Source organism: Lathamus discolor, chromosome 21, assembly GCF_037157495.1.
Source record: "Lathamus discolor isolate bLatDis1 chromosome 21, bLatDis1.hap1, whole genome shotgun sequence".
NCBI lineage: Eukaryota > Metazoa > Chordata > Aves > Psittaciformes > Psittacidae > Lathamus > Lathamus discolor.
This window is the reverse complement of record NC_088904.1, coordinates 4,228,221-4,254,602: the sequence shown is the minus strand read 5'-3', so window position 1 is coordinate 4,254,602 and position 26,382 is coordinate 4,228,221. Positions and strand designations below refer to the sequence as shown.

Here is a 26,382-nt window from a genome sequence, read left to right as displayed (position 1 = left end):
CGGGCGTTGGGACTGCACCGGGCATGGGGCATTGCACCGGGCACCGAGACTGCACCAGGCACAGGGCATGGCACTGGGCTCCGAGACTGCACCGATCATGGTGCACAGCACCGGGCACAGCACCAGGCACTGGGACTGCATTGGGCTTGGGGCACGGCACCAGGCATGGAGATGACACCAGGCACGGGGCACAGAACCAGGACTGCATCGGGCATAGCACTGGACATAGGGCATGGCATCGGGCACTGGGACTGCACCGGGCACAGGGCACTGCACCGGACACCAAGACTGCACCGATCATGGTGCACAGCACTGGACATAGCACCGGGCATTGGGACTGCACTGGGCTTGGGGCACAGCACCAGGCACCGAGACGGCACCAGGCATGGGGCACAGAACCAGGACTGCATCGGGCATAGCACTGGACATAGGGCATGGCACTGGGCATTGGGACTGCACCAGATGCTGGGCATGGGACACGGTGCTGGGCACTGGGACTGCAGCAGGCATGAGCAGTGCAGTGGGCATCAGGACTGCTTCGGGCATGGGGCACACTGGGCAGTGTTGCGGTGGACACAGGGCACTGCATTCGGCTCTGTGGTGGGCACTGGGCACCATACCCAGCACTGGTACCCACCAGCTGGTGCCGGCAACACCAAACCCGCCCCGGCTGCAGACACCACGTCAGGGCTCATTGCAAGAAACAATTTTAATACAACATAAACCTTGTTGAAGGTCAGAGCAGAGCTGGGCACTGTGCAGGAAGACACGGCCCCCTTGGCTTTCAAGACAGTTTCCACTCAGGAATTCCTTTTCCCATCATATCCATGCCACTGGTGCAAGCCCCCTTCCCACAGCGCTGGTGTGCAGGGGGTGCCTGATGTCTCCCCACATCCCCGCTGCCTTCCCAGACCTTTGTACAGACAATAGAGGAAGAAGCAAAGGAAAGACTGGAGCCGCTCTGGCTGCTCATCTGTTGGGGTTAAACGGCACCGGTTTAAACGGGAGAAGCAGGAGACGGGACCTGGCACCAACCACAGGCACACAACAGAATCCAACACGCTGCTCCAGGGTAGGGAATGTGCCCGTTGGTGGTGGCACAGGGATGCCCGATGGCACTGGGGGACAGTCCCCCCATCACCGGCACCAGGGCAGCGGGAGGGGGGGAAGCTGGAACATGCACTATCAAATGGAAACGTTTATATCATAGAAAACAGTAGAAATGGGAGGGAAACACCAGGTTGAGCCGTAGTTTTGTTGGATAAAAAGCAACAGGAGGGAAGGGGGGGGGGGAATACCAGATGCCAAATGAAGCAGCAGCACAGGCGCTGCCAGGAATACTGGCTTTTTATGGATACCTGTATGCACTGAGCGATGGCCACCACGGAACGTGGTGGTGGAAGAGATGCAAAGAGCAAAGCCAACCCTCAAAACCCCATTAATACTTGCACCTGATTCCTGCCCCCCACCTGGGGACGTCTCTGCCTTTCCCACCTGGAAGGGCTGATGGAGCTGGGGGCTCCAAAAGGCTTTGAATAAACCAATTCAAACCTTTACATCCGCTATACACGGACAAATAAACCACCTGCAGCATCGCATGATGAACCCTATGCAAACAAAATCACCCCTCTGCAACCCAGCTGGGACTGCCGGTATTGGGGAATGTCGCTGTGGGGTTGTCTTGGGCTTTTTCATTTAAACTCCTACAAGCCCCCCCCCGGGGGTTTCTCAGGAGATTTGGGGTCTTTCCAGCTGAAACTGAAGTTAAAAAGTGCAGAAAAGCGAGTGGGTTAGGGAACAGCACGTGGTCAGGCTGGGAACTGCATGGAAAACATGGAAAAGCCTGGGACAAACCCCCCCCCCCCCCCCCCGGGCCCCCCAATCCTCCCCCCCCCCCCCCGGGGGCCGTGTTGGACCCTGCGCCGGTCCTGCACTGCCCGTTTAGCTTATAAAAAGTAATAAATTAATTGAGGACTATTTGCATCGAGTCTTTGCTGTACACAAAGGTCGGGGCCAGCGAAGCTCCCGCGTCTCTAGAAAAATAAGAGCATCTCTCGAGGGGTACAAAAAGCCTTCGGGGAAGCCCAAGTGCCAGGGCACAGCCACAGCCCGGCCGGCGCTGACGCCCGTGCTGGCTCCAGGGATGTTCGCCATGGATAACACCACAGGGGATGGGGATTTTCGGGAGGCGGTGGGATGCTGCGAGGAGCCTGAACCATCCTGGCGTGGGGGCTCAAGGGTGCTTGGTCCCGCTCCATGCGCTGCTCCGGGGTGCTGGGTGCTGAGCACTCAATGGCCCCTGGCTCTGCAGGGCTTGCCGGTGGCCGCTTGCTCCCTCTCTGCAGTTCCAGTGCTGCTGGGAGCCATGGTCCTGATGCTCGCATCCATCCCGCCACCGCAAGGAGATGCTGCTGTTGGGCTCCTCAGCATTGCGGATGGGGTAGGAACCCTGGCATTCCCACTCGGCCACCGCCAGCTCCTGCTCATCGCTCTCGGAGCCCTGCACCGCGATCTGTGGGACCGAGCTGGGCTTTGGCTTCTCGGTGCCCCCCCCCTGCCCAGCTTCACCTTTGCCACCGTCTTCACTTGCCGACACCGCATCCGGCTCATCAAAACTCACTTCTTGAACCGCTTCTTGCTTCTTGAAGGAGTCCCGGCGCTCCGAGAGGTTCAAGCGTCGCATGACCACCACCTCCTGGTCCCGGTCGTGCCTCTCCGCCAGCCGGGAGCTGGCAGCGGGGTGATAACCGTGCTCCCCGGGGTACCCCGGTGCTTCACCCTCCCCGATGGCCTCCCCATCCAGCGTGGGCATCTCCAGCCCCATCTTGCGGGCACTGCCGGTCTTCTTCTCCACCAGGATGGTGACGATCTCAGCTGACTGGACACGTTTGAGGAGCGGGGAGCGGGGGCAATCAGCACTGCGGGGCCGTGAGCTCTGCCGGATGATGGTTGGGGGGGACAGGGTCTTTCCTTGGAAGGAATGAGGGGTTTTGGGGTACCCAGGCAGTGGAGATGGGGAGCGCTGGGGAGAAGGTGGGCGCTGGGCTGAGGAAGGGGTACAGGCGAGGGGCGAGGGGGGGATGCTGCTGGTGGATTTGCGACGTCCCACTTTGTAGCGTTGCCCACCCAGTTTGGGTGCCAGCCCATGCAGAGAGCTGGGGCGCACGTGGCCGGCGGGGGACGTTGGGCTGCTGGAGGAGGGAGAGGTGCTCTGCGGGGACACAGCATCTGCAGGACAAAGAGAAACGGGTCAGCGCGAGGGATGGCGATGGGGGGCACACGGCAACCGCACCGCCTTGGAGCAGGTTGGGATACCTGCGGGCAGGTCGGGAGCGGGGCTGCGGCAGGGAGTTGTGGGACCCGGGGACACGCTGTGCGTGGGGGACTCCGGGAGGCTCTCGCTGGAGGACAGCGAGTGATGGAGGCCGGAGGAGTAGCTGCGGCTGGTGTGCAGGACCGACGACTGCTTGGAGATCTTCTTGAAAAGGGATTTTCTCCTGGGGAAGGGACACACACACAAAGGCGGTGGGGAAAGGAAGAGCCCTGAAAGCTGGTGGCCCTGAGTCTGCCAAGCTGGATACCACAGTATGGCAAAGCCAGAGCAAACCCCCTTGGTACGGCACACACCGGGATAAACGCTGTTTTATCCCAGCCCAATTCCACCCACCTCTCCTGGCCGTCCCTTTTCCTGCTCTTCTTACTCCTCCGCGCCATCCTGGTCTTGGAGCTGTTTTTCCGCGCGGGGCCGATTTTGATGGAGGTGTTCTCCAGGGCCGTGGTCCTCAGGGCCACTTTATTCCCACTCTGAGGGATGGGAAACGAATCACTGCAGCGCGCTGGATCCAAGCACCGGATCCAAACCAGCTCCTGCCTTGGCTGCTGGTGGAGGCAATGCCGGAGAGCTGCTGGATTGGTGCACTGGTCCTGGGCAAACAGCGTGGCTCCGGTCACCTACCTTCAGCAGCAGCTCCACGACGTCCCGATGGACTAAACCTAGCACTGACTCGCCATTCACATGTGTGATGAGGTCACCCGCTCTCAGCCCTGCTTCCTGCGCAGGGCTCCCCTCTTCCACGCTCTGCAAGAGGAAGACCAAGGTTTCATTCGGATGCAAAGCCTAAGTTTCCTCCCAGGGTTTTCCCATTGGGAAACCTGGCGTCTGGCACTACTGCTCCCTCCCCACATACCCAGACCATGTGGTGCACGGTGTAGACGTCGCTGTCACCCATGTAGACGCGGATGGCGCGCAGGGTGAAGCCGTACTTCTTGCCTGAGCTGTGGATGATGATGGGGGGCCGCAGGCTGGCGATGGCCAGGGATGAATCTCGGCTTGGGGAGGAATCACGGGAAGAAGGGTTGGACGAGAGGGAGTGGGGGGAGATGGGGCTCATCAGGGCACCTCCACCGAAGTCGTCTGCAAGCAGGAGAAGCCGGCTCAGCCTGGAAAAACCACGTGGCAACGGGCACCCGGCAGGATAAACCACGCGGGGCACGGACCTGATGTGATGATGAGGGACAGGGCTGAGACAGAGGCGGATTTGGGGACGCGGCTGCCCGGCGACGCTCTCTGTCTGTCGGGCACATCCTTCTGGCTGCTCAGCCGGCGGCTCCCGCCCGGCTCCAGGCCCCGTGGAGCCGGGGTTTTGGTGCCAGTGCTGTTGCTTCGGAGGCGGATGTGGTTCAGGCTGACGAGATCGGCTGCGGAGAAGGGAGGAGGGAGAATGTGAGGGTGTGGAAAAGCCACCCCAAGCCACGTGGGGAGCTCGGTAGGTCCCGGAGCATTCCACACTGGCATTCCCCACACACCGGATAACACCGACGGCTTCACCACACCACCAGTCCCTGCGTCAGGGTCTCCCAGCACAAACTTGGGTCTCTCCGGCTTGGAGGATGCCATGCAAGGACTTTCATCCTCCGAGGAGAAGGCAAACTTGGGCATGGTGTCCAGGCTGACGGTGCTGGGCAGCGCAGTGGGGCTGCGGCTCCGCTCGTGCCGGGAGGTGTACGGTGTGGAGCTGCAGGATGTCCAGGAGCGGAGCCTGCATGGGGACAGCAGGAGGGCTTGGGACAACCAGAGATGGATGAGGGGGCCACCATCACCAACACCTCCCCAAGCCCCTGGTGCCAGTGCAAACCCTCAGTGCCGGTACGAGCCCTTGGCACCGGTACAAGCCCATATCAATGCTGCATCCCCCATCTCACCACGCACCGGGGCTCAGGGCCTGCCAGCCGGCTCTTGTCCTCATCTCCCGAGTGCCTGTCCTCCTTGTCCTCGTTGTGACTCCGGTCGGAGGATGAGACGCTGAGGCTGGAGTTAACTGCCAGGAACTCGGAGCTGCTGTACACCTGCGGGGGAGACGAGCCATCAGCAAGGAGCAGATTTGGGAATCCAGGCTCTCCGGCATCAGCCAAGACACCGATGCTCAGCACAACTGTGCCGGCTGCCGTGTCAAAGCCTCTCATTGCGGATGCCGGAGGAGGATTCGGAGCACCTTGCTGAAGCGGTGGGAGCAGGAGGAGAACTGCCCGATCTCCACGGATGATTCCTCATCGTTGGTTTCTTCATCCTCTGAATCCAAGTGCTGGTACCTCTCAGAGCGAGCTGAAAGCAAGAGCCAGAGCGGGCAGAGCTGGCACCCTGCCCGCAGCACACTGTGTCCTGCCTGACCCTGCTGGGACCTACACCCATAGGGAGCTGTATTGAGGCTGACAGCCCAGTCCCAGGTCTCTGGGGAGTTTTGGGGTGAGAAGGTCTTTGGTAAGGCTGAGCACCCTGCAAACAGGATTGCATCTGGTTTGTGACTTTAGCTGTCAAGCAACCAACTTCACCCAGGAGTTTTCCACCTCCTCCATCCCACAGGAGCATCTGAACTGGGATAATGAATTGACAGAGCAGGGGGGAAAGGGGATGGATTTGGCCTCACTGTCGAAGTAGCTGGTGTCATCCTCCGACTCCAGCTGGGGGATGAACTCGGCCTTCTGCCGCAGCAGCCCGTTCCAGTCCAGGTGGAGGAAGAAGGAATGGTGCTTCACCTCATGCGCACCCCCTGCCAGGCAGAGAAACCCACATCAGGGGGAGCGGGCGGGATCTGGGATGCTCCCACTCCCATCCCAAATGGCACCGTCTCTCCCCCATGCACAGCAAATGGCTTAAGCCAGGATGGACCGGAGCCCTGTGCAGCCTTCCTGGGGTGAACCCTGAGCAGAAGACCTCCTCTGAGCATCCTCAACATGGCTTTGGTTTCAGCACAACCCCAGCTTGATCTAAATTGGGGTGCCCAGTCACCCCTCAAATGCTACCCAGGCATTGCCATGCGTACCAGTGCCCAAGCGTTCAAGGGGACACTGTCTCAGCAAGCGGGTGATCAGGTCCTGGGCATCTGCAGGAAGAGCCTCATCCCCTTCTGGCCACATGATTTCATCTGCAAGGAAAAAGGAAAAGGAGTTTGGAGTGGCCGGAAGAGTTTGGGGGTTGTGATGATGTGAGGTTGCAGGAGAAGCTGCTTCCGGGCAAGAGGAAAGTCCCCCAGGAGCTGCAGCACACAAAACCGTGCTCCCAAACCAGGAAATCAAAGCTTGAGGACCCTCTTTGCTGTTCAGCTGTGTAGGAATGAAGGAATGAAGCCAAGGATGGGCCATGACTGCCGGGAAGTGGGAATCACCAACACTCACCACTGATAACCTGCCCAAAGAGCTCCTCGGGGGTGTCTCCAAAGAAGGGGACGCAGCCCACCAGGAACTCGTAGAGGATGATGCCCATGGCCCACCAGTCAACGGGCTTCCCGTAGCCCTGGATGAGGATGACCTCGGGGGCAATGTACTCCGGAGTGCCACACACCTGCATGGGAAGCAGTGGCTGACACCTCTCCAATGACCTCCACAGCAGGTCTCAAGGCTACCCCGGTCCTTAGTGACAGCGGATTGGCCAAGTGGGGCAGGACCTCGCACCTGCTTGTCCATGAACTCCCGAGTGTCCTTCTCCATATGCCCTTCATAGAGGTTCGTGGTCATGTTCATCAAGCCGATCTTCGACAGACCGAAGTCTGTCAGCTTTATGTGGCCCATAGAGGTGATGAGCAAACTGCAAGAGAAGACGGATGCCCCACAATGATGCTCTTTGCTGCCGGGACCTGAGCAGGACCAGCCAGACCCGAGGACTTCTGCTCCTGGTGCAACAGCACAGAAGCAAGTATTTGGGCACCAAAACCTCATTCTGCCTTATCCCCTTGGCTTGGATCAGTGCCTTTCCCTTCCCCATCCAAACCCAACCCCATCCTTGCTCAGACCTGACACACGTCCTCACTTGTCAGGTTTGAGGTCCCGGTGGACGATGCCGTAGTTATGCAGATACTCCAGAGCAAGAACCGTCTCGGCAAAGTACATCTTGGCCATGTCAACAGGCAGCGGGCCCATGTTCTTCAGCAACGTGGCACAATCCCCCCCTGTGGGGACACACACAGGGGCTCAGAGGAGGCAGAGGCATCATCAGGCAGGGCTATGCTGCCTCTCTTGCCAAGGAGGCTCCCAGCCAGGCCCTCCTTAGAGCAGGGTTGTGATTCAGGACAACAAAAGCACCTCCTCGTGCTTTCCAATCTGCTCCCTAGAGCAAAGCCCAGGTGGTACCCTTGATGCTCAGACACTGATGCTCCCTGCACCACCCAGCCCTGAATCCCGTCCTCACCTTCCACATACTCCATCACCATGCAGAGGTGCCGCTTCGTCTCGAAGGAGCAGAACATGCTGACCACAAAGGGGTTCTCTGCGAAGGTCAGGATGTCCCTTTCCACAAACACCTGCTGGATCTGGTTCCTCAGGATGAGGTTCTGCTTGTTGATCTTCTTCAAGGCGAAGCGCTGCCGCGTCTCCCTGTGCCTCACCAGGTACACGGCCCTAGGAGACAGCAAAACGCCTGCCCCTCAGCACGTGCTCTCCATATGTTCACCACCAGCAGCACAGGGCGCAGGCTCGGTTTACAAATGGGAACAAGCGTTAGGAACTTCCCAGCTCACCCATAAGCGCCGTTGCTGATCAGTTTGATGGTCTCAAAGTCACCCTCACAGGGCTTCCTCCGAGGAGCGGTGGCTGAAGGCTGGCTCTGAAGAGGACACAGGAGGTTCCTAACAAATCCCAGCCCGCTGGCACTCATCCGAGCACCATCAGCTCCTTGCTGCCAGCGGGCATCCCTCCCTGAGCCCTCCCCAGCTATAAACCCCAAGCCAGAAGACCGAGATGCTGTGCAGGTCAAGAGTCCACTCAAGAAGCCAGAGGAGGGACTGTGACATCTTACACCTGAACACAGCAGCCACCCTTGGGGACAGCCCAAACTAACATCTCCCAGCCCAAGATAGCGGAGGAGCTGCTGTAAGGAGCCTTGGCGTGGGGTGAGGCAGGACGAAGCTGGGGGCAGCTCGTGGGACATGCAGGTAGGACCGTGCTCACCTCACAGGCATCATCGTTCTCTGGCGTGATGGTGTTCCCGCTGTCGAAGTGATCCAGCTGGACCATCTCTGCAGGAGACAGGGATGGTTGTCACCTCCTTCATGCTCAACCCTCACCAAAAGAACCCCCACCAACCACTCGCTCTCCAAGCGCAGAGATCCCGCAGGGATTTAGCCACATGCTTTGCCCGAACTGCAGGAATTCGGGTGATGGTGTTAAGAGGTTGGATACGAGGTTAAACACTGAGAGAATTCGTTTTGTCCTGGTTATTCCCGTGCTCCTCAGGGATTATGGTTCTCCCCACGAGGCTGTGGTTTCCTATGGATTAAGTGTTCTTGAGCTTAATCTGCTTTGCTGAACGTGCTGGGAGCAATAATGAGGGATGTGGGGCTGGCCAGGAGTCCTGGACACCGTCATCCTGGTCCTGCTCGACCCACCCTGTGACACCAGTGCAGCTCTGCTGGTCCCTCTGCCACCTCCCAGTGCTGATTCACGCTCACCAGTGGCCCAAACTGGGAGTCCACATCCCACTGCAGACCTTGGGGCCACCAACCTAAGCGCTTCCCTACCCTCCAGTGGGTCCTTGACGAGCCCGAGTTGGCTGATGATGTATCGGGGGATATCGGTCTTTATTCCCTGGCCAACTTTGGCGTGTCCTTCTGCAGCTTCCAGGAGGTGGTAAAACTCCTCCGGGTCAAACTCCTGGATGGGGAAAACCACACACAGCTTAGGAGAGAGGCTTTGCAAAGTTAAACCCTTCCCTGAAGCCTTGTGGGTGCCACCTGTAACTGGGGACAGGCTCTGGATGCGTGCAGGAGAAAGCTGAGCACTGCTCCTGTTTCTAGCATCGTTCCCCCATCATTCCCCATGGAAAGAGTTGATGGCAAAAAAAGGTAGCCCCATGGGTTGGCCTTGGAGGGGAAGGCCAGGAGCATGCTTCGACGTGGCTCCTTCTTCCAGCTGCTCAAAGGTGAGGTGCAACAAAAAAACCACGCTTGAGCTGGATGATAAAACTTTCCAAGAAGTTCACTTCACCCTGCTCCCCTAGGGAAAACCAGCTTCTCCTCTGTCAGATCCGGCTGGAATGCTAGGGCTGGTCTGAGCTCCTTGCTACAGCCTGGCCAGGATGGTGAGGAGCAGTTCCCATTGTGGACCAGGAGAGGTGGTGAGAAGATGCCTTGTGTTTCATGGCAAGGCTCCTCTCTGGGTGGAGGATGCTCAGGGGCTGCAGCACCTCCCATATGGAGCCAGGCTGGGAACACTGGGGCTGTTGAGCCTGGAGAAAAGAAGCTGCGTGGAGACCTCAGAGCAGCTTCCAGGGTCTGAAGGGGGCTACAAGGATGCTGGGCAGGGACTTTTCATCAGGGACTGCAGGGATAGGACAAGGGGTAATGGGTTAAACAGGGGAAGTTTAGATTGGATATAAGGAAGAAGTTCTTTACTGTAAGGGTGGTGAGGCACTGGAATGGGTTGCCCAGGGAGGTTGTGAATGCTCCATCCCCGGTGGTGTTCAAGGCCAGGTTGGACAGAGCCTTGGGTGCCATGGTTTAGTGTGGGGTGTCCCTGCCCATGGCAGGGGGTTTGGAACTGCATGATCTTAAGGTCCTTTCCAACCCAAACCGTTCTATGATTCCACGACACCAGGAGCTGCCATGTCTCACCAGGCACTCCAGGAGGCGAGCAGGACGGGAGATAATGATCAGCAGCTTCCTCACCAGTTGGTCGATGAACTTCACCTCCTCGCTCTCTGAACGCTCCTGAGCCTGCCATGGAGGAGACCCAAGTCAGGCATCGCTCGGTGGCCTCAGGAGGACATGGGACAGGGAACTGCCCCGTACTCACATCCCGGAGCATCTTCTCAAGCTTCTCCTGCAGCTCCATGAAGTAGCGGGAGGTGATGAGAGCTCCCTGGGACTTTGCCAAGCAGTCACGGGCCAGCTCGATGATTTGGTGATGGATGAAGCCCAGCACCCCGTCTGCCAGCGGCAGCGTGCTGCTCGGAGAGAAGTTGGTGATGGTGTCCTGCAGACGCTCTTCCATCTGGGCCGTGGCCTGCAAGGCACAAGCATGGAATACCAGGTCGGAAGGGACCTCAAGGGCCATCCGGATGGTGCTGCCTGGGAACACGCATCCCCATGCACGCATTCGGAGCGGTTACCTTGGGGAACCTCTCCTTGTAGACGTGGTTCATCATCACAACCTCATTATCAAACATGCCACTCGTCCGTCCAGGGCTGCAGAGGGAGGAAACCAATTGTGTTATGAGGGCCAAATCATTTACATCTATGCGAATAGCTACTACCCCTGAAGAGCAATTTGTTCCTTCCTTCTAACACCTATCCAAGTGGCTAAAGCTCATCTGAGTGCAGCCACCGCTTCCAGCAGCATCCCTCCCCTCCCGCACGGATCTGGTCCAGGGGAGGTTAACCTCCCACAAACCCAGGTCTCCAAAGTCAAGTCACTTGCAAATCCAGAGCTGAGAAGCTGGTGCATCAGTCACTCGGCTTTGAAGAACAAGTTCATCCTTCCCTTCCTCTGGAGCCCACCGTTTCTTGCCACCGTTGCCCTTTTTGCAGCTCACCAGCAACATAAACCCCAACCAACCCGCGGTGGATGCAGGCACCTTCATTAAACACAGCTTCTCTCTTACCCTCACCAGACATTGCCTCTCCCAGGCTCTACTGAGCGAGAAGCTGCAAACCAACTGTTCTGGGACAAACCCCACTTTCTCCAGCTTCAGCCCCAGGAAACCTCACTCTCAGGTGTTGTCTGCTGCCAGGAGAGAAATGGCACATCCCAACAGCCGAAAGATGCTGAGAACCAGACCCTAATGCCCAAACTCACAGAGCTTAGGATTGTAGAACCATAGATGCTCGTGGAATGGTTTGGGTTGGAAGGGACCTTTGAAGGCCATCTTGGCCAAACCCCATGCAATAAGCAGGGGTATCTTCAACTGCATCAGGCTGCTCAGAACCCCATCCAACCTGGCCATGAACACACCCAGGGATGGGGCATCTACACCCTCAAGCCATATCTTCCCCATGACCCCGGCAAGGCAAAAACCTTGGGATGGGTTTAGCAGGACTGGGACATGTCAGGAACAGGTCACAGGAGGGCAGAGGATGCTCTGGCTGTGCCAGCACCCTGGCATCGCTGTGGGTTCTCCTCACGGTGGGTGCTGTACCTCAGGCTCCTGGACCGAGGGCGCAGGCAAGGCGAGTGCCGCCCTTCCTCATCCATGACGCTCTCCGTGCTGCGGAAGTGCTTAGAAAGGAAATGCAGCTCATCGGGGGTGGGCTGGTACGGCAGCTGGTGCAGGCGCTCCTGGGAGGATGAAGATGACTGGAAAGAGGGAAGAGATGGTGGGGATCAGGAGATGCAGCCTTGCTTCCTGCCAGGGGGTGGAACCCAGCAAACCCGGCAGGGAAACACCGCTTGGAGCCTCTTAGGAGCCTGGAAATGCTGTCAGGCAGCAAGCTCTGTGCTTGGTGATGTGAAATACAGATGGCAAGGCCAGCCCAGGGAGATCTGCACTGCCCACTCCCACCCTAAACCCCCCAGCTCTCCCAGTCTGGCTCTACTGAGCCCCATCCCTTGTATCTGCAGCATCCCAGGTAGCTCCTGCCCTACCATATCCCTGCACAGTTGGGATGTGCCCTGTGTGCACTTGACCTGTGCTCCATAGGGATGCTGTAACACCCAGGGATGCTGCAATGTCCAGGGATGCTGCAATGTCCAGGGATGCTGTAATGCCCAGGGATCCTGCAATGCTCAGGGATGCTCTAGTGCTCAGGGATGCTGAAATGCCCAGCAATGCTGTAACACCCAGGGATGCTGCAATGTCCAGGGATGTTATAATGCCCAGGGATGCTGTAATGCCCAGGGATGCTCTAGTGCTCAGGGATGCTGAAATGCCCAGCAATGCTGTAACACCCAGGGATGCTGCAATGTCCAGGGATGCTATAATGCCCAGGGATGCTGTAATGCCCAGGGATCCTGCAATGCTCAGGGATGCTCTAGTGCTCAGGGATGCTGAAATGCCCAGCAATGCTGTAACACCCAGGGATGCTGCAATGTCCAGGGATGCTGTAACGCCAAGGGATGCTCTAGTGCTTAGGGATGCTGTAAGCTGTTAGCCAAGCTCTACAGCTCTCTTAAAAGCCCATTTGGGAAGCATGCTGCAGCTAAAGCACATGGTCCTCTAGAAAACAGAGGGGCTGCCTAGGAACCAACAGGCTTGAGAGGCATTTCACCAAAAATCAAGAGTTTTGGGTTCTTCTTGCCTGCTACCATGAGAAAGCAAATGTTACCGAGACAGTGGAGCTAGGGGTGTTGGTCCCATAGCCAGAGGAGGGTAGCGAAGCCAGTGACCACCTTCTGCCATCAGCCCTGTGAGTGCAAACGTGCCAGTCACATACAGGAAAAACCAACAACATCTAAATGCAAATAAATAATGTCAGAGCAATAAGGATGGGGAAGAGGGTGCAGGTTTGGCTTGAATAATAAAGCCCCAAAACCTCTTTTTGGAATGGCTTGAAATAGGGTGAAATAAGAGGGGTTTGGAGGTGAGGGGGGATGCTCTGCAACCCCAGCAGTGAGAGCAAGCAGGGTCCTTGTGGAGGGACAGTGCTGGGGTGGCTGTTTCAGACAGAGAAAAAGACCCCAACAACCTGCAAGAATCTGATTTAGAGCAAAATCCACCCCGTGGGACATTGTTCTATGAGACATCAGCATTCCTCAGGACCCATCCTGAGACAACAGGCACCGTGGAGCGGAGCCCAGTTATAAACAGGAAGGGAACTGCTCCTACGCAGGCGAATGCTTCCTCTTGGAGATGGTTCTAATGGATGGGGTAACGTCCAGGTCACGATGAGGCCCTTCACCTCCTGCTGCTGCTTCCCGTGCGAGGCCAAGGACAGCAGGAGCAGGCAGGGGGCTGGATCCAGCACTGGCACCACCGTGTATTTGGTGTGAAAACCATCTGTGAGCCTCCAGCTTTTTTCCATGTGAGGATCGATGGGTGACATCAGCTGTTCCCCCCCCCCATGTGCGCAATTAATTCATCAGTTAAACAGGATTTTGGAATCTGCCTCTGCAGCGGTGCAGAGTGGGGAGGGGATGCAGGAAGATTGTCACTGCGGGGACCTGAGCATCCATGGGAGCATGGATGAGCATCCATCGGGAGCGCTCAAAGCAGGTCTGAGCTCATGGCTGGGGTCACTATGGTGGGAACAGGGATATTTCCGCTCCCAGAGCTGCAGGGAGCCTGCTCTCAGAGCAAAATATCCTGCCCGGGGATGCACACAAAGCAGGGCTGTGCGATGTGGAGCAGGTATATCCCTGGAATGCAGCTCCAGCCTATCCCTGGTACCTGTCAGTCCGAGGAGCATGGCTGGAGTGGTCGGAGGCACCGGTGTCACAGCAGCGCAAGCAGCAGCAGACCAAAAACCAGGGAGGAGAAAGGGGACAAACAATCAGAACGGATCACTTGAGCTGAGCAGAACAGCCTCAGCTCGGGGGGTTACCACTATCAGTGAACAGCAGAGGGCTGGGAGGGGGGGCAGGAGCTCACCTGCGAGCGAATGGGAAGTTGATGGAGGTGCTGGCAGAGAAGTTGCGTGGGCTGTCCAAGGGGCTGCTCCCAGCTATGGGGAGAAAGGGGGAAAAGTCACCCCAGTGCCCTCCCCAGTGTGATGCCCAGCATGCCACGGGTGCCCCATCAGAGGAATGAGTGGGTAAATCGCTCCCCATGTTATTCCCTCCTGGAAAAGGCACCCATGGCCAGGAGCCGGTAACTCCTGCTGCTGCTGACAAGGTGCTGCAGAAGCAGCAGTGTTACCCTCCAAAAGGGTCAGGTGAGTTTAGGAGATGCTCAACCCATCCCCTGGGACATCCCTTACCTGTTGGCACAGAGAGCGGGGAGAGAGGGCGTGAAAGGGTCGGAGAGGGGGTGCCCACCACCAAGCTCTTCCTATTGCTGCTTCGGCAACTAGGGAAGAAACAGGGAATTAATCTGGGGAAGCAAAGGACGGGCAGGACTGGACGGGCTCGGACATGTAGGAGCTTGTACGTGATGCCTGTGCCAGGGGACACGGCTGCCATCACCCTGTGGATTGTGGATCTCCTGCCGCAGGGAAGATCCATCCCCAGGGATGGGCTAAGGGGTTATTTTTGACAATGAAGCGTGTTGTGGAGGTGCCACGTGTGCTTTTGGCTTGTGGGGAGGTTCAGAGGCTGGCAACCCCGTGTGCAGGAACAGAAAAAGGGATGTAAAAGGAGGAAGTGATGGAAATGCCAAGAGGCCACAACCTGACCCGCTCCATCATGTGGAAAATGCACCACACACACTCCCCCCCCCCAGTTCCTATAACCCCTTTACACTTTGTGGTCCTCATGTCACAGCGGAGAGGACAGTTGGTCCCCAACCCCATGAGACTGCAAAGACAGGGCTGAATCTCCTCCCCAGGCTGGGAGTGCAAACACACATGGATGCTGCTCATTGCAGGACGTGGTTTCACTTCACACCACAGCCAGATACACCCACAAAATCAAGAGGATGAACCCGGAGTAAAGGGATTCTCCTCGTATCCCAAACCCAGATGTGAATAGCAGATGTTGTACCTGGGGTGCAAAGGACAGTGCTTTGTAACCCATTGTCCTTCCAGATGGGTGCACATGGAACGGATGCACAGCCACACATGACACCCAGCACCCCTTCACCTTCCTCTTGTCCCATCCCTTGTTCCTTGGGAGCAGAGCCCAGCCCCTCCTGGCTCCATCCTCCTGTCAGGCACTTGTAGGGAGCCATCAGGTCCCCCCTGAGCCTTCTCTTCTCCATCTGAACCCCCCAGGTCCCTCAGCCGTTCCCCATCACCCTTGGGCTCCAGGCCCTGCACCAGCTCCACTGCCCTGCTCTGCTCCAGCCCCTCAATGTCTCTCTTGTAGTGAGGGCCCCAGAGCTGAACACAGGATTCACGGTGCAGCCTCACCAGTGCCCAGTACAGGGGCACAAACCCTGCCCTGGCCCTGCAGCCGCACTGGTGCTGATCCAGGCCAGGATGCTGGGGGCTTCCTGGCTGCCTGGGCACAGGCTGGCAGAACCCTTCCTCCCCCAGCCATCCCCCCATCCCATCCCACCCCTGCCTGGCCCCTCCGTTTGCTTTTCTTGCTTCAACACAGGCTCCTACAGCTGCAAACCCACAGCCCAGCACTGAGCAAGAGCAAACCACAGCCTCTGCTGTGCTGGGTGGGAAACCGAGGCACGGCAAGAGAACCCGCTCCACCGCCCCAGCAGAGCTCTGTGCACCACGAGCACCCAGCTTTGGCACTGCTTCACCATCCCCCCCCCGCTGCAGGGAGCAGGGGGTACACGTATGTGTGTGTGGGAGCATCCCGAGGGATGAGGGGCTCGCTCCTCCTCGCTTGGTTTTGTTTTGGAAGTGAAAAGAAACCTTGAAAGGAGCAAGTTCCAGTAATGGTGACACGGAGCGAGGCGATGTTTCCTGTTTCCGCACGCTCCACCCTCGGCTCCACAACCGGCTTGCACCACTTTAACCCCCCCTTCGCCTGATGCATCGGCTACAGCTGGGTCCCATCCCTCAGCACGCAGCAACCTCGGGCTAGAAACAAGCCTCAAGGGCAGAGGAGAGCTGCCGAGCCCTGGAGGCAGGAGCCAGGGCTGCTGCCCTCTGCCTCCATCACCTACTTGTGTTTTTGGTACCAAACATGGAGTGGAAAATCGCTGTCAGCATCTCCTCCTGCTCAACGCTGAGGCTGCCTCGGCCTCGGCGCTGCCGTTGCCATCCTGCACTGATGTCAAAGGATGTGGAAAGTGTGTGGCAGCCGGCACAACCCCAAAGCTTTGCGCAGAGCAGCGCGGCACCTGCCTGCGAGGAGCAACCGGCATCTCTCACCACCCTGCCAGCATCCACACCAGCACCCAGCCTCGGCGCGGCACACGTGTCCACAGGCAGGAGACAGAGGAAAACGTGGCAGCTTCCTGCAGGCTGCCTGCTTGGAGCTGTGGGAAGGGCAGCATCTGGCTGCACAGCACAGCGCTGCTGTCTCTAACTGGCAAATGGCTCTGCCAGGATCCAGCTGGGACTCAGCTCTGGCAAACGCACGGGGGGAACGCAGCATCCCGCAGGATCCGACCCCTCGAACCTCCCAGAGCACCGGGTGTCAGATGCCAGCGCGGGTGAACCGCAGGCAGAATCCCGGTGTTTGGGGTGAAGTTGGTGCACGGTGGTGGGAGCAGCATGGGCAGGGTCAGGCTGATAAGGGAGCAGGCGCAGTCTCAAAGGGCATCCACTCCCGGCTGCGTGATCAAGAGCACGAGCTGGCATTCCCAGCTCCCTGTGTACATGGCTGCAGACGACATCTCCCCCTAAAACTGGCTGCCTGGCGCTCACATGCCGGGAGATTTGGGGAAGTGCCATGGATCACCACGTCCTGGAAAAACCAGTTCCTACTGGGAGAAGTTTAACACCAAAACCCAGCGAACCAAGCACCTACATCCTCAGTTTCTCCATGACATTTCTGCTCTGTGGCTTGTGACACGGCGATGAACTCGGCTGCCTCCAGGGATGGAGGCTGGGATGGGGGATGCTGGGATCCGGACTCTGGATGGTGAAATGCAACACGCTGCATTGGCACGAGCCCTGCACAACCCCCCCCGCCCAGCACCCAGCATCGCTCTGCGGAGCTGCTCTGCTCCCTCATCCCACCCCAGCCAAAAGCCTGGCACTGCGGATACGCTGATTAAACCCCCCCAGAGCACTGCGCCAGGCACCTCCCAAGAGCCAAATCCCACCCCCCCGCAGGGAATCGCGGGGTAACAAGTTGGGAAGAGCCTTTATTTCTTTGCACTGCAGGAAAGCAACCTAAAGAAAGTGCCCTGCAGCCCAGGGTGCATCCCTGCACATCCCCGTGCTACAGGTCCCTGTTAGCGGAAGGGAAATGGTACCTGTTACTTCTCCTGGCATGGTGTTCTATGGTGGGAGCAGCATCCATGCAGAGGAGCCCCATCAGCCATTGAAGCACTCTTTGTCCTGCCCTGCACTGGCCATCCCTGCATCCCTCCGTGGGGAAATTAGGATCCCTCAAACCTCTAATCCCACTAAATCACATCATATGTTTCCTGCCCACTGTAAAATAGGCCAGGCTGCTTCTCGCTGTGGATTCTAGGAATACCAAAGACAAGCAAATCCTCTGCCCTTTATGAGAATTACAACCTCATCATGCTCAGCAGGACACAGATGACTGCCTGGATCATCTCTCCCATTACACATCCCTCCCAGCCCCCCCCCCCCCCCCCCCCCCCCAGCTTCAAAGCCTCATCCAAGGCCTTTTCTTATTCATTAAGGGTCCCCTGGCCCATCCTCGCCCATTGGCAGCAGCAATTCCTCGAGCTCAGGTGAAGCCAGGCTGGGAGCGGCGCTGGCTGGATCCATTTGCTAAGCAACCACGGCGCTTTGTGCAGCCCACAGTCATATTAAAAGACATTCACAATGGGGATCTCTCCCCTCTGCCTCCGCGCTGTCTTAAACACCTGATTTCTGTGGAGCTGGGGAAGGGTTTTATGCCTGGGCTGGCTCCAGCACCCCAAACCTGCTGGATGGAGGTGCCAGCTTTCCCAGCCCGCACCCCTGAGGCTCTGGGGGTGCTCCCTGCACCTTTGCTAGGGCGGGCAGCGCTGCCTCTCCCCTTCCTTTGGGACAAATCCCATCTACACGCTTAGGTCAAGCCTTGTGTTGCAGCTGCGGTAGCCCCTCAAGCACCCTATTTATGCAGCAGCCCCTGATGCCACCCCAGCCCCACTGATGAAGGGTATGTGAGCCCTTTGCCCTCCCCAGCCCTGCCCATGGCTGGCTGCAAGGGACTGGACTATTCCCACCCCTGAGCACCCTGGGGACCCCCACCCTGGCATGGGACACATGTGATCAATGCTGTGCCCAGCTCAGCACAGGGGCTCACAGGGGTATTTCCCCCATTGTGCATGCAATGCCCTCCCCAGACATGCACCCTACTGCAAAGAACCCCAACTCACCCCCCTCCAGCCTTAGGTCTGGCACATAGCACCCCAAAACGTGTGTCACCCAATGCCCTGGGAGCCGCAGCTCTGCACCCCCATAGCACTGGGCTCCCAACCAAAGCACCCTCTGATACATCCACAGTGCACTGCACCCCCCCAAAGAAAAGGGTGTGCAACCCCCCCCAACCACACACCTTACTCCGCACCCCCCCCAGGGCAAGGACTCCCCCAGATCACACGCACCAGTGCACAGCCCCCCAAACCACACACCTTAGTGTGCACCCCACAGTGCAAAGACCCCCCCCAAACCACATGCACCAGTGCACAGCCCCCCAAACCACACACCTTAGTGTGCACCCCCCAGTGCAAAGACCCCCCCAGACCACACACACCACCAGTGCACAGCCTCCCCCGCCGCCATTCACTCCGGTACCCACCCGCCCATGCACGGTGGCTGCCCCCCCCCAGCCACACACCCCGGTGCACTCCCGGTGCGTGGTGCCCCCCCCAAGCCGGTGCAGGGCCCCACCGCCGCCCGGTACCTCTTGGAGCGCTGGAGCAGGGCTCCGGCCGCCCGCTGGCTCCGGTAACCGGGCCGAGCCGCTCCCCAGCAGCTCGGGTCCGACATCGCGGGTGGCTCGGTCCCGCCGGGGCCCGGCCGCATCCACCGGCACGGCCGAACGGCGCCGCCGGGGGCGCGCGGGGCCGGGACCGCGCCCGGGGCTGGGACCGGGACCGGGGCAGGGCTCCCGCCGCAGCCGCCCGCTGCTGCCCGCCCCTTCCCGTTACCATGGAGACGGGCAGCGCCCCCAAACGAGGCCGGGATTTCCATGGAGACAGGGGTAGCACCCCCAAAAGGAGGGGAAATGGAGGGGGGGGGTTTCCATGGAAACGAGGCAGCGCCCCAGTATGGGGTCGGGGTTAGTGTAGAGACGTGGCTGCACCCCGAAATGGGGTCGGGGTTACCATGGAGATGGAGCATCACCCCAAAAATGGGCTAGGGATTGCCACAGATGTGGGGCATCACCCCAAAATTGGGGTCAGGGCTAACGCAGAGATGGAGCAGCACCCCAAAATGAGCTCACGATTGCTACATAGGAGGGGCAGCACCCCAAAATGGGGGCAGGGTTAATATGGAGACAAGGCATCACCCCTAAAAGGGTTCAGAGTTGCCACAGAGATGGGGCAGCACCCCAAAATAAGGTCAGAATTACTACGGAGATGGGGCATCACCCCAAAATGAGGCTTGAGGTTACCATAGAGACAGGGCAGCATTCCCAAATGGGGTCAGGTTACCATGGAGATACAGCATCCACTGCTGATGCAGTCAAGGGGCACGAATCCCCCCCCACCCCCCAAGTCATCAGGGGTGGCCCAAAGCCTGGGGCTCCTTTGGCAGGGGGGAGTACCACCCTAACAGCACCCTGCCACCCATGGGACACCATGCTCAGCCCCAGCAGCATCCCGCAATCACTGCCCCACTCCGGCAAGGGATATCCTGAGCAAAGACCCGGTGCCATCCATCCTCCTTAGTGCCAGTGCCAGCACCCGGCGTGGCGGCACCGTCCCCATCCCGAGCCACATAGGGTGGCACTGCCATGCTCACCGGCCAGTGCCACAGCCAGGAACCCTGACGCTCATGGGTTTGGGCAGGGTTTCAGCATGGCAAAAAGACAGCACCAACCCCGGCAAGCACCACGCTTCCCTTCACCTCGTGCCGGGCAACCTCGAGGTGCCAGCACGTGGAGGCAGCCAGGGATGCTGCCAGACTGTCTGCCATTATCCTCATCCTCATCCTCGTTCCTATCCTGTCCCCACACCAAGCATCCCAAAAACACCCTCCCCGAGGGGTCAGCTGAGCAGCCACAGGGCCACACATGTGTTCTCCCACATGCCACAGTCACCGTGGGCACGGGGTGCCCAGCCAGGGCTAGTTAGTGGTGGCAGGGATGGACCCCTGGGTGCAGGCAGGGTGCAGGCAGCACCCTGCCTCTTGCCTGCCTGCAACCAGTGGCTCTGCCTGTTGCTGGGCAGCAGCAGAGCTCCCCGATGGTGCCCCATCGCCCAGCAGATGGATGGAGGCACCCAGCAGCACCCATGGGTGCTGGGCAGGCCGCAGCTCTGCCCCACAGGTGCCATGGGGCACACGGCCAGGGTGTGACTGCGGGGTGCCAGCACACCCTCTGCACCTTGTCCCCGAGGCATAGCACAGCCAGCACACACAGCAGGGTCCAGCCACCCGCCTCTGTGTCAGCAGCACCCATCAGGGCCCTGCAAGGGGCTGGTGGCATTTGGGGTGGGGGACACCCATCCCCCAGAACAGCCCCCACCCCCTTTCCCCCATGATGGAGCAGAAAAGGTGGGGTGAAGGTACAATCCCCCACTCTCACCCTGCTCCCATCATGGCGCCCATCCCTGATCCTATTTCGAGGTGATTCCCTCTCAAAGCAAGGATGCTCAGTGCCAAAGCTTGGGCTACAGTGATGGTGTCCCCAGTGGGGGTCCCCAAAGTGGGAGCTGGCCGCAGAGAGGGGACCCACCAGCATGGCCAGAGCACTTTTGGGGTGCACAGGGCTGGGGACAGACACCAACCATGTGGCCCCAAGTGCCCTGCAGAAGATAGCGCTGCTTCTGAGGACCCCCAGGGCACCGCACGTGGTGGGGGGGACCCACCTTGCTGCCCCCAACTCCACCTCTATCTACTCTGCTCCCCAGAGCTGGCAGCTGCGGTGTCCAGGGAGGGTTTGGGGGGGGTCTTACCTCCAGGGGTGCAGGGTTAATAAGGGGCTGCAGGGGCTGCAGGGGCTGCAGGGGCTCAGCAGCGTCGGGCTCTGGCTGCTCGGTGACAAGCTGCAAGGCAAGACGCGCCGGTGCGGCGTCAGCGGGTGCCATGGGCACCCCGGCGGCACAGCCAGAGCCCCCCCGGGAGCGCTGGTGGGGCGGCGATGGGGCCAGGGGCAAAGAGTAGAGGGGATAAGGGCTGGAGGAGGGACCAGGGCTGGGGGGCCCAGGCAGGGTGGGGAGGAGGGTGGGGAGCCCAGGGGACTGCGTGGACACTGCGGGGTCTGAGGCTGCTGGAGAGACACCGGCTGGTCTGGTGCTGCCGGGGGAGGGAGGATGCTCCCGGTGGGGGGGGGTCCGGGGCTGTGGATGCAGGAGGAAGGGCTGGGACCAGCGGCCCGGGGGTGTGGGTACAGCGGGATGGACCGCGATGAGGATGCTCCGGGACGGGGATGCCCCAGGGCCCTGCCGCCCGTAGCCCGCTCCCGGTACCGGCGAGCCCCGCCCGGGCTCCGACTCACTCCAAGGTCAGCGAGGGGATCTTCAGCCTGTCCCGCCGCGACTTCATGACGCTGCCGCCGCCGCCGCCGCCCCGCTCCGCTCCCGCCGCACCGGCAGCCCCCGCGCTGGGCGGCTCCCGGGGGCGGGCGGCGGCCCCGGCGGGGATCCCTGCTCGGCCCGGCGGGCCCGGGCCCGCCCCTGCGGCTCGGCTCGGCAGCCCCCACACCCCCGGCGCACCCGAGCAGGTCCAGCGGCAGCCCCGATCCGTACCGTGCCCGGGATGCGCTGCTGGTGCTGAGACACCGCAGCCCCAGGACAGCTTCTAGTACAGCCCCAGTGCATCCCACAGAGTCCCAGTATGGCTCCAGTGAACCCCCAATGCAGCCCCACCACAGTTTGCAGTACAGCCCCAGTGCATTTCACAGAGCCCAGGTATGGGTCCAGTGAACCCCTAATGCAGCCCCACCAGTTTCCAGTACAGCCCCAGTACTTCCCACAGAGCCCCAGTATGGCTCCAGTGAACCCCAAATGCATGCCCACAACAGTTTCCAGTACAGCCCCAGTGCATCCCACAAAGCCCCAGTATGGCTCCAATGAACCCCCAATGAAGCCCCAGCACAGTTTCCAGTATTGCTCCAGTATGGCTCCAGTGAACCCCTAATGCATGCCCACCACAGTTTCCAGTACAGCCCCAGTGCATCCCACAGAGCCCCAGTATGGCTCCAGTGAAACCCCAATGCAGACCCGCCACGGTTTCCAGTACAGCCTCAGTGCATCCCACAGAGCCCCAGTATGGCTCCAGTGAACCCTTAATGCAGCCCCACCACAGTTTCCAGTATTGCTCCAGTATGGCTCCAGTGAACCCCCAATGCAGCCCCACCACAGTTTCCAGTACAGCCCCAGTGCATCCCACAGAGCCCCAGTATGGCTCCAGTGAACCCCTAATGCAGCCCCACCACAGTTTCCAGTACAGCCCCAGTGCATCCCACAGAGCCCCAGTATGGCTCCAGCGAACCCCTAATGCAGCCCCACCACAGTTTCCAGTACAGCCCCAGTGCATCCCACAGAGCCCCAGTATGGCTCCAGTGAACCCCTAATGCAGCCCCACCACAGTTTCCAGTACAGCCCCAGTGCATCCCACAGAGCCCCAGTATGGCTCCAGTGAACCCCCAATGAAGCCCCAGCACAGTTTCCAGTACAGCCCCAGTGCATCCCACAGAGCCCCAGTATGGCTCCAGTGAACCCCTAATGCAGCCCCACCAGTTTCCAGTACAGCCCCAGTGCATCCCACAGAGCCCCAGTATTGCTCCAGTGAACCCCTAATGCAGCCCCACCACAGTTTCCAGTACAGCCCCAGTGCATCCCACAGAGCCCCAGTATGGCTCCAGTGAACCCCCAATGAAGCCCCAGCACAGTTTCCAGTATTGCTCCAGTATGGCTCCAGTGAACCCCTAATGCAGCCCCAGCACAGTTTCCAGTGTTGCCCCAGTATATCACACAGAGCCCCAGTATGGCCCCAGTGAACCCCTAATGCAGCCCCAGTATGTCCCTAGCATCCCAAGCATGTCCCCCAGCACGCACCCCTGTGTCCCCTGACAACGCCAGCCCAGTGCCAAGAACCCCTCCTGCCTTACCTCTACAACACCCCAAAACCACCCCGGAACAGCGCCGGTACACCCAAACACACGCCAACACACCATCCCAGTACAGCTTCACAACTGCCTCCTACCACAGCCCAGCACACCTGCAGCGGAGCACCAGTACATCCCAGCGCACCCCAGCACACACACAGCTGGGCCCATCCGGTACCAGAGAACACGGCGATGCCACCCCGGGTTTGGGCACAAGAAGCATACGAGAGCCATCCCCGCTGCCCCCCCACGGTGCTGGTGCCTTGTTCCATGCCCCTCCCAGTGACCCCCATCCCAGGCAGCCGAGCTCAGGGACTTACGCTCTTCCTCGGCGCGGCAGGCTCAGCTCCTTCTGCAACGAGAACAGGGAGAAGCAGGGTGAGAGCATGGCCCCAGGCACTGCAGGGTGCCCACATGTGGGACCCCCACCTCCTGCCAACCTCCTGACAGCATCCCCATCGCCTGGCACTGCAGGTTCGGACCCCATTCACTGTGCCCCAGCTCTGCTGTGCTGGGTGAGGGTTACAAATCACCCACCCAGGGTCAACACAAGGGGAAATCTCCTTCCGAAGCCCCCAGGGCTGGTGGTCCCATAGCCAGGCCTGGGACTGAGCGCACAAGGGTGGTGGAGAGGGCGCAGCACCCAGCTGCCTGGCTGCATTGTGGTATCGGCGTGATGGCTGTGCCCTGTGTCCCCCCCTGTCCCCCCAACCCTGGGTGTGGGGAGCAGTCGGGTGTCCCCAGGCTGTTTATTTTTCCAGCCACCGGGAATACTTCTTGCAAGGGCTGTTTGCTTGCAGGCACAGGGCAAAGGGCAGCTGTGCAAGCAGGAATTCCATCCCACATCATCCTCTCGGTGTGTGGCACAGAGCCAGTGCCCACCTGCGTGCCATACAGAGTGGCACAGACCCCACGGGCACAGTGTGAAGGGCCGGTTGTGCCCTGGCATGCCGCAGGATGCTGGCACATGTGGCGGGTGCATGTGCTGGTTAACACCCCACCATCATCACCCTGATCCCGTACCCACCGCCGGTGCCCACCTGCCCAGCACCCCTAAGCAGCTTGGACTGATTCCTGACACGGGCAAGAGCTCCTCATACGGGCACAGACGGCAGCACCCATGCACCCACACTGCCCCGGAGCGCCCGCATCCCTTCCCAGTGCCCACGCCACGCAGCCCCTGCGGAAATCCCGGGATTGGGGCGCGCTGCTACGCAGTGATGCAGCAGCATCGCCATGGCAACCGGTGACATCATGCCTGGGTGCACAGGGACTCCGCATTCCCCGAGCCCACGGGTGTCTGTGTGCCCCGGGGTGGCGAGGGTAGGTGCTGGGGGTAGGTGCTGGGGGAGGGTGCTGGAGGCAGGGGTGAGTGCAGTGAGTGGGTGCCTGCGTCCCTGTGCTCCCAGCAGCACTGGGTGACCCCAGAGCTGGGGTGGGGAAGGGAGGTGCAGGGTCCCTGCATGGAGCAGGAGCCCCCCTCCCAGCACCCTCACCCAGCCCTGCTGTCACCCACCCTGATCCTCACCCACACCCGGGGCCACCAGACCTGGAGCAGAGAGGGGTCACACTGAGGTTTTTACTGCTCAGCCATGTGCAGATGGGACAGTGGCACTGAGGACAGACACCCTGGTCCCCCACACTCCACAACACAGCCTCCCTGTTCATCTATGGGTGCAGGGGTGCAGAGTGGTCCTGTGGCACCCAACACCCATCACTGCCATGGGTTCTCTGGCCATGCTGCATCCCCAGGGACAGGCAGAGCATCACCCGAGAGCCCTGGGAAGGATCCTTGAGGGGCAGCACCACAGGGCCAGCATCCATGATGTGCCCGATGTGCTCATCCAGCACAGCACATCTCCCATCAGCACGTCCCGGAGGGAGCCAGGATTAAGCATCAGCTGATCCCTGCGGGGATGGCACTGGGGACGGTGTCGCTGTTCAGTGCTCTGGGATCAGCTCCCGGGTGGGAGCCCCTTCTCACCCCTCCTGCCATGGGGATGTGGGCACACAGCTGAGGCCCACGGCTCTCTTCTCCATGGGGAATGCCAGGAACAACACCCACAGCCAAGAGCCCCGGAGCCCATGGCCATGGCTGCATCCACAGCTCCCACGCAGCTCCTTCCCAGGCTGAGCGCGCAGCGGAGCGCGCCTGCCCCGCGGAACTGCCAGCTTGGATGAAGGCAGCACCGTGCATCCTCCAACCGCCCAGACAGCTCAGGCCAGGCCCCCGTTACTGCGGCTCTGCTCCGCAGATGGGGCTGGAGGCGTGAGGCCACCCAGAAAATTGGGCTCTGTGTGCTGGGGGGGCTGTGGTTGTCACCCCTCTAAGCACAGGGTAGGCAAAGATGATACCCTTGGCCTGCCAGAACACGGGGTGACGGAAGGGGCAGCTCTTTGGATGGGTAAATCAGTGCTGGCACAGCAGTTTGGCACAGACCAGCACCGTGCGCTGGGCTGGAGGGACCACGGTGCTCGCTTGGGAGCCCCCAGCCCCTGCACAAGTGGGTGCAGCCACTCCGGCACCCCACAGCGTGTGGCTGGGGCTCATACCCTGCCCTGCTCCTGGCACTGGGTGCCCAGCTCCTGTGCCCCCATCACACGCTGCTCACACACGGCACCCACTTCTCACAGGCACCCAACCCAGAGCACCCAACTCCTACACACAGCACCCAATTCTAGCACACGCACACCCGCAGGGCACCCAACTCCCACTCGCATCACCCACTTCTTGCACACACGCGGAGCACCCATCTCTCACCCCCAGCACCCACCTCTCGCACACACAGCACCCTTCTCACGCGCACCCCCCCCAGCACCCAGCTCGCACCCGCAGCACCCACCTCACCGCAGCCGGGCTCCCCCGGGACCCGCTGCCCGTGCCCGCTGCCGGGAGGCTCCTCCCCGCTCCCCGGTGCTCACCTGGAGGCCCCGGCGCCGCAGGATGCTGGGCTCGTCCATCCCGCCGCCGCCGCCGCCGCCGCCTCCCGCTGCGCC

At 60.1% G+C, this 26,382-nt stretch overlaps 1 protein-coding gene across 3 annotated transcripts; it reads right to left on the bottom strand.

The window, feature by feature from the left end:
- Positions 1–1,975: 1,975 nt before the first annotated feature.
- Positions 1,976–26,382, bottom strand: MAST3 (microtubule associated serine/threonine kinase 3). 3 transcript variants are annotated; one of them, XM_065699575.1, is made up of 28 exons: positions 26,308–26,382; positions 23,706–23,737; positions 14,340–14,428; positions 14,012–14,084; positions 13,811–13,831; positions 12,750–12,828; positions 11,624–11,781; positions 10,598–10,673; positions 10,282–10,491; positions 10,101–10,202; positions 9,009–9,141; positions 8,440–8,507; positions 8,010–8,095; positions 7,682–7,890; positions 7,304–7,442; positions 6,949–7,081; positions 6,673–6,838; positions 6,321–6,422; positions 5,925–6,047; positions 5,493–5,602; positions 5,210–5,346; positions 4,807–5,039; positions 4,498–4,698; positions 4,188–4,414; positions 3,956–4,078; positions 3,668–3,804; positions 3,316–3,497; positions 1,976–3,228 (listed from the first exon to the last, which is right to left on the bottom strand). In XM_065699575.1, the coding sequence occupies exons 1-28, from the start codon at positions 26,344–26,346 to the stop codon at positions 2,234–2,236; spliced, it is 4,383 nt and encodes a 1,460-aa protein (XP_065555647.1). In that variant the 5' UTR covers positions 26,347–26,382; the 3' UTR covers positions 1,976–2,233. The 3 variants fall into 3 exon arrangements, with proteins under 3 accessions (XP_065555647.1, XP_065555645.1, XP_065555646.1); XM_065699573.1 differs by lacking the exons at positions 23,706–23,737; positions 26,308–26,382 and adding exons at positions 21,233–21,322; positions 21,775–21,836; XM_065699574.1 differs by lacking the exons at positions 23,706–23,737; positions 26,308–26,382 and adding an exon at positions 19,015–19,198.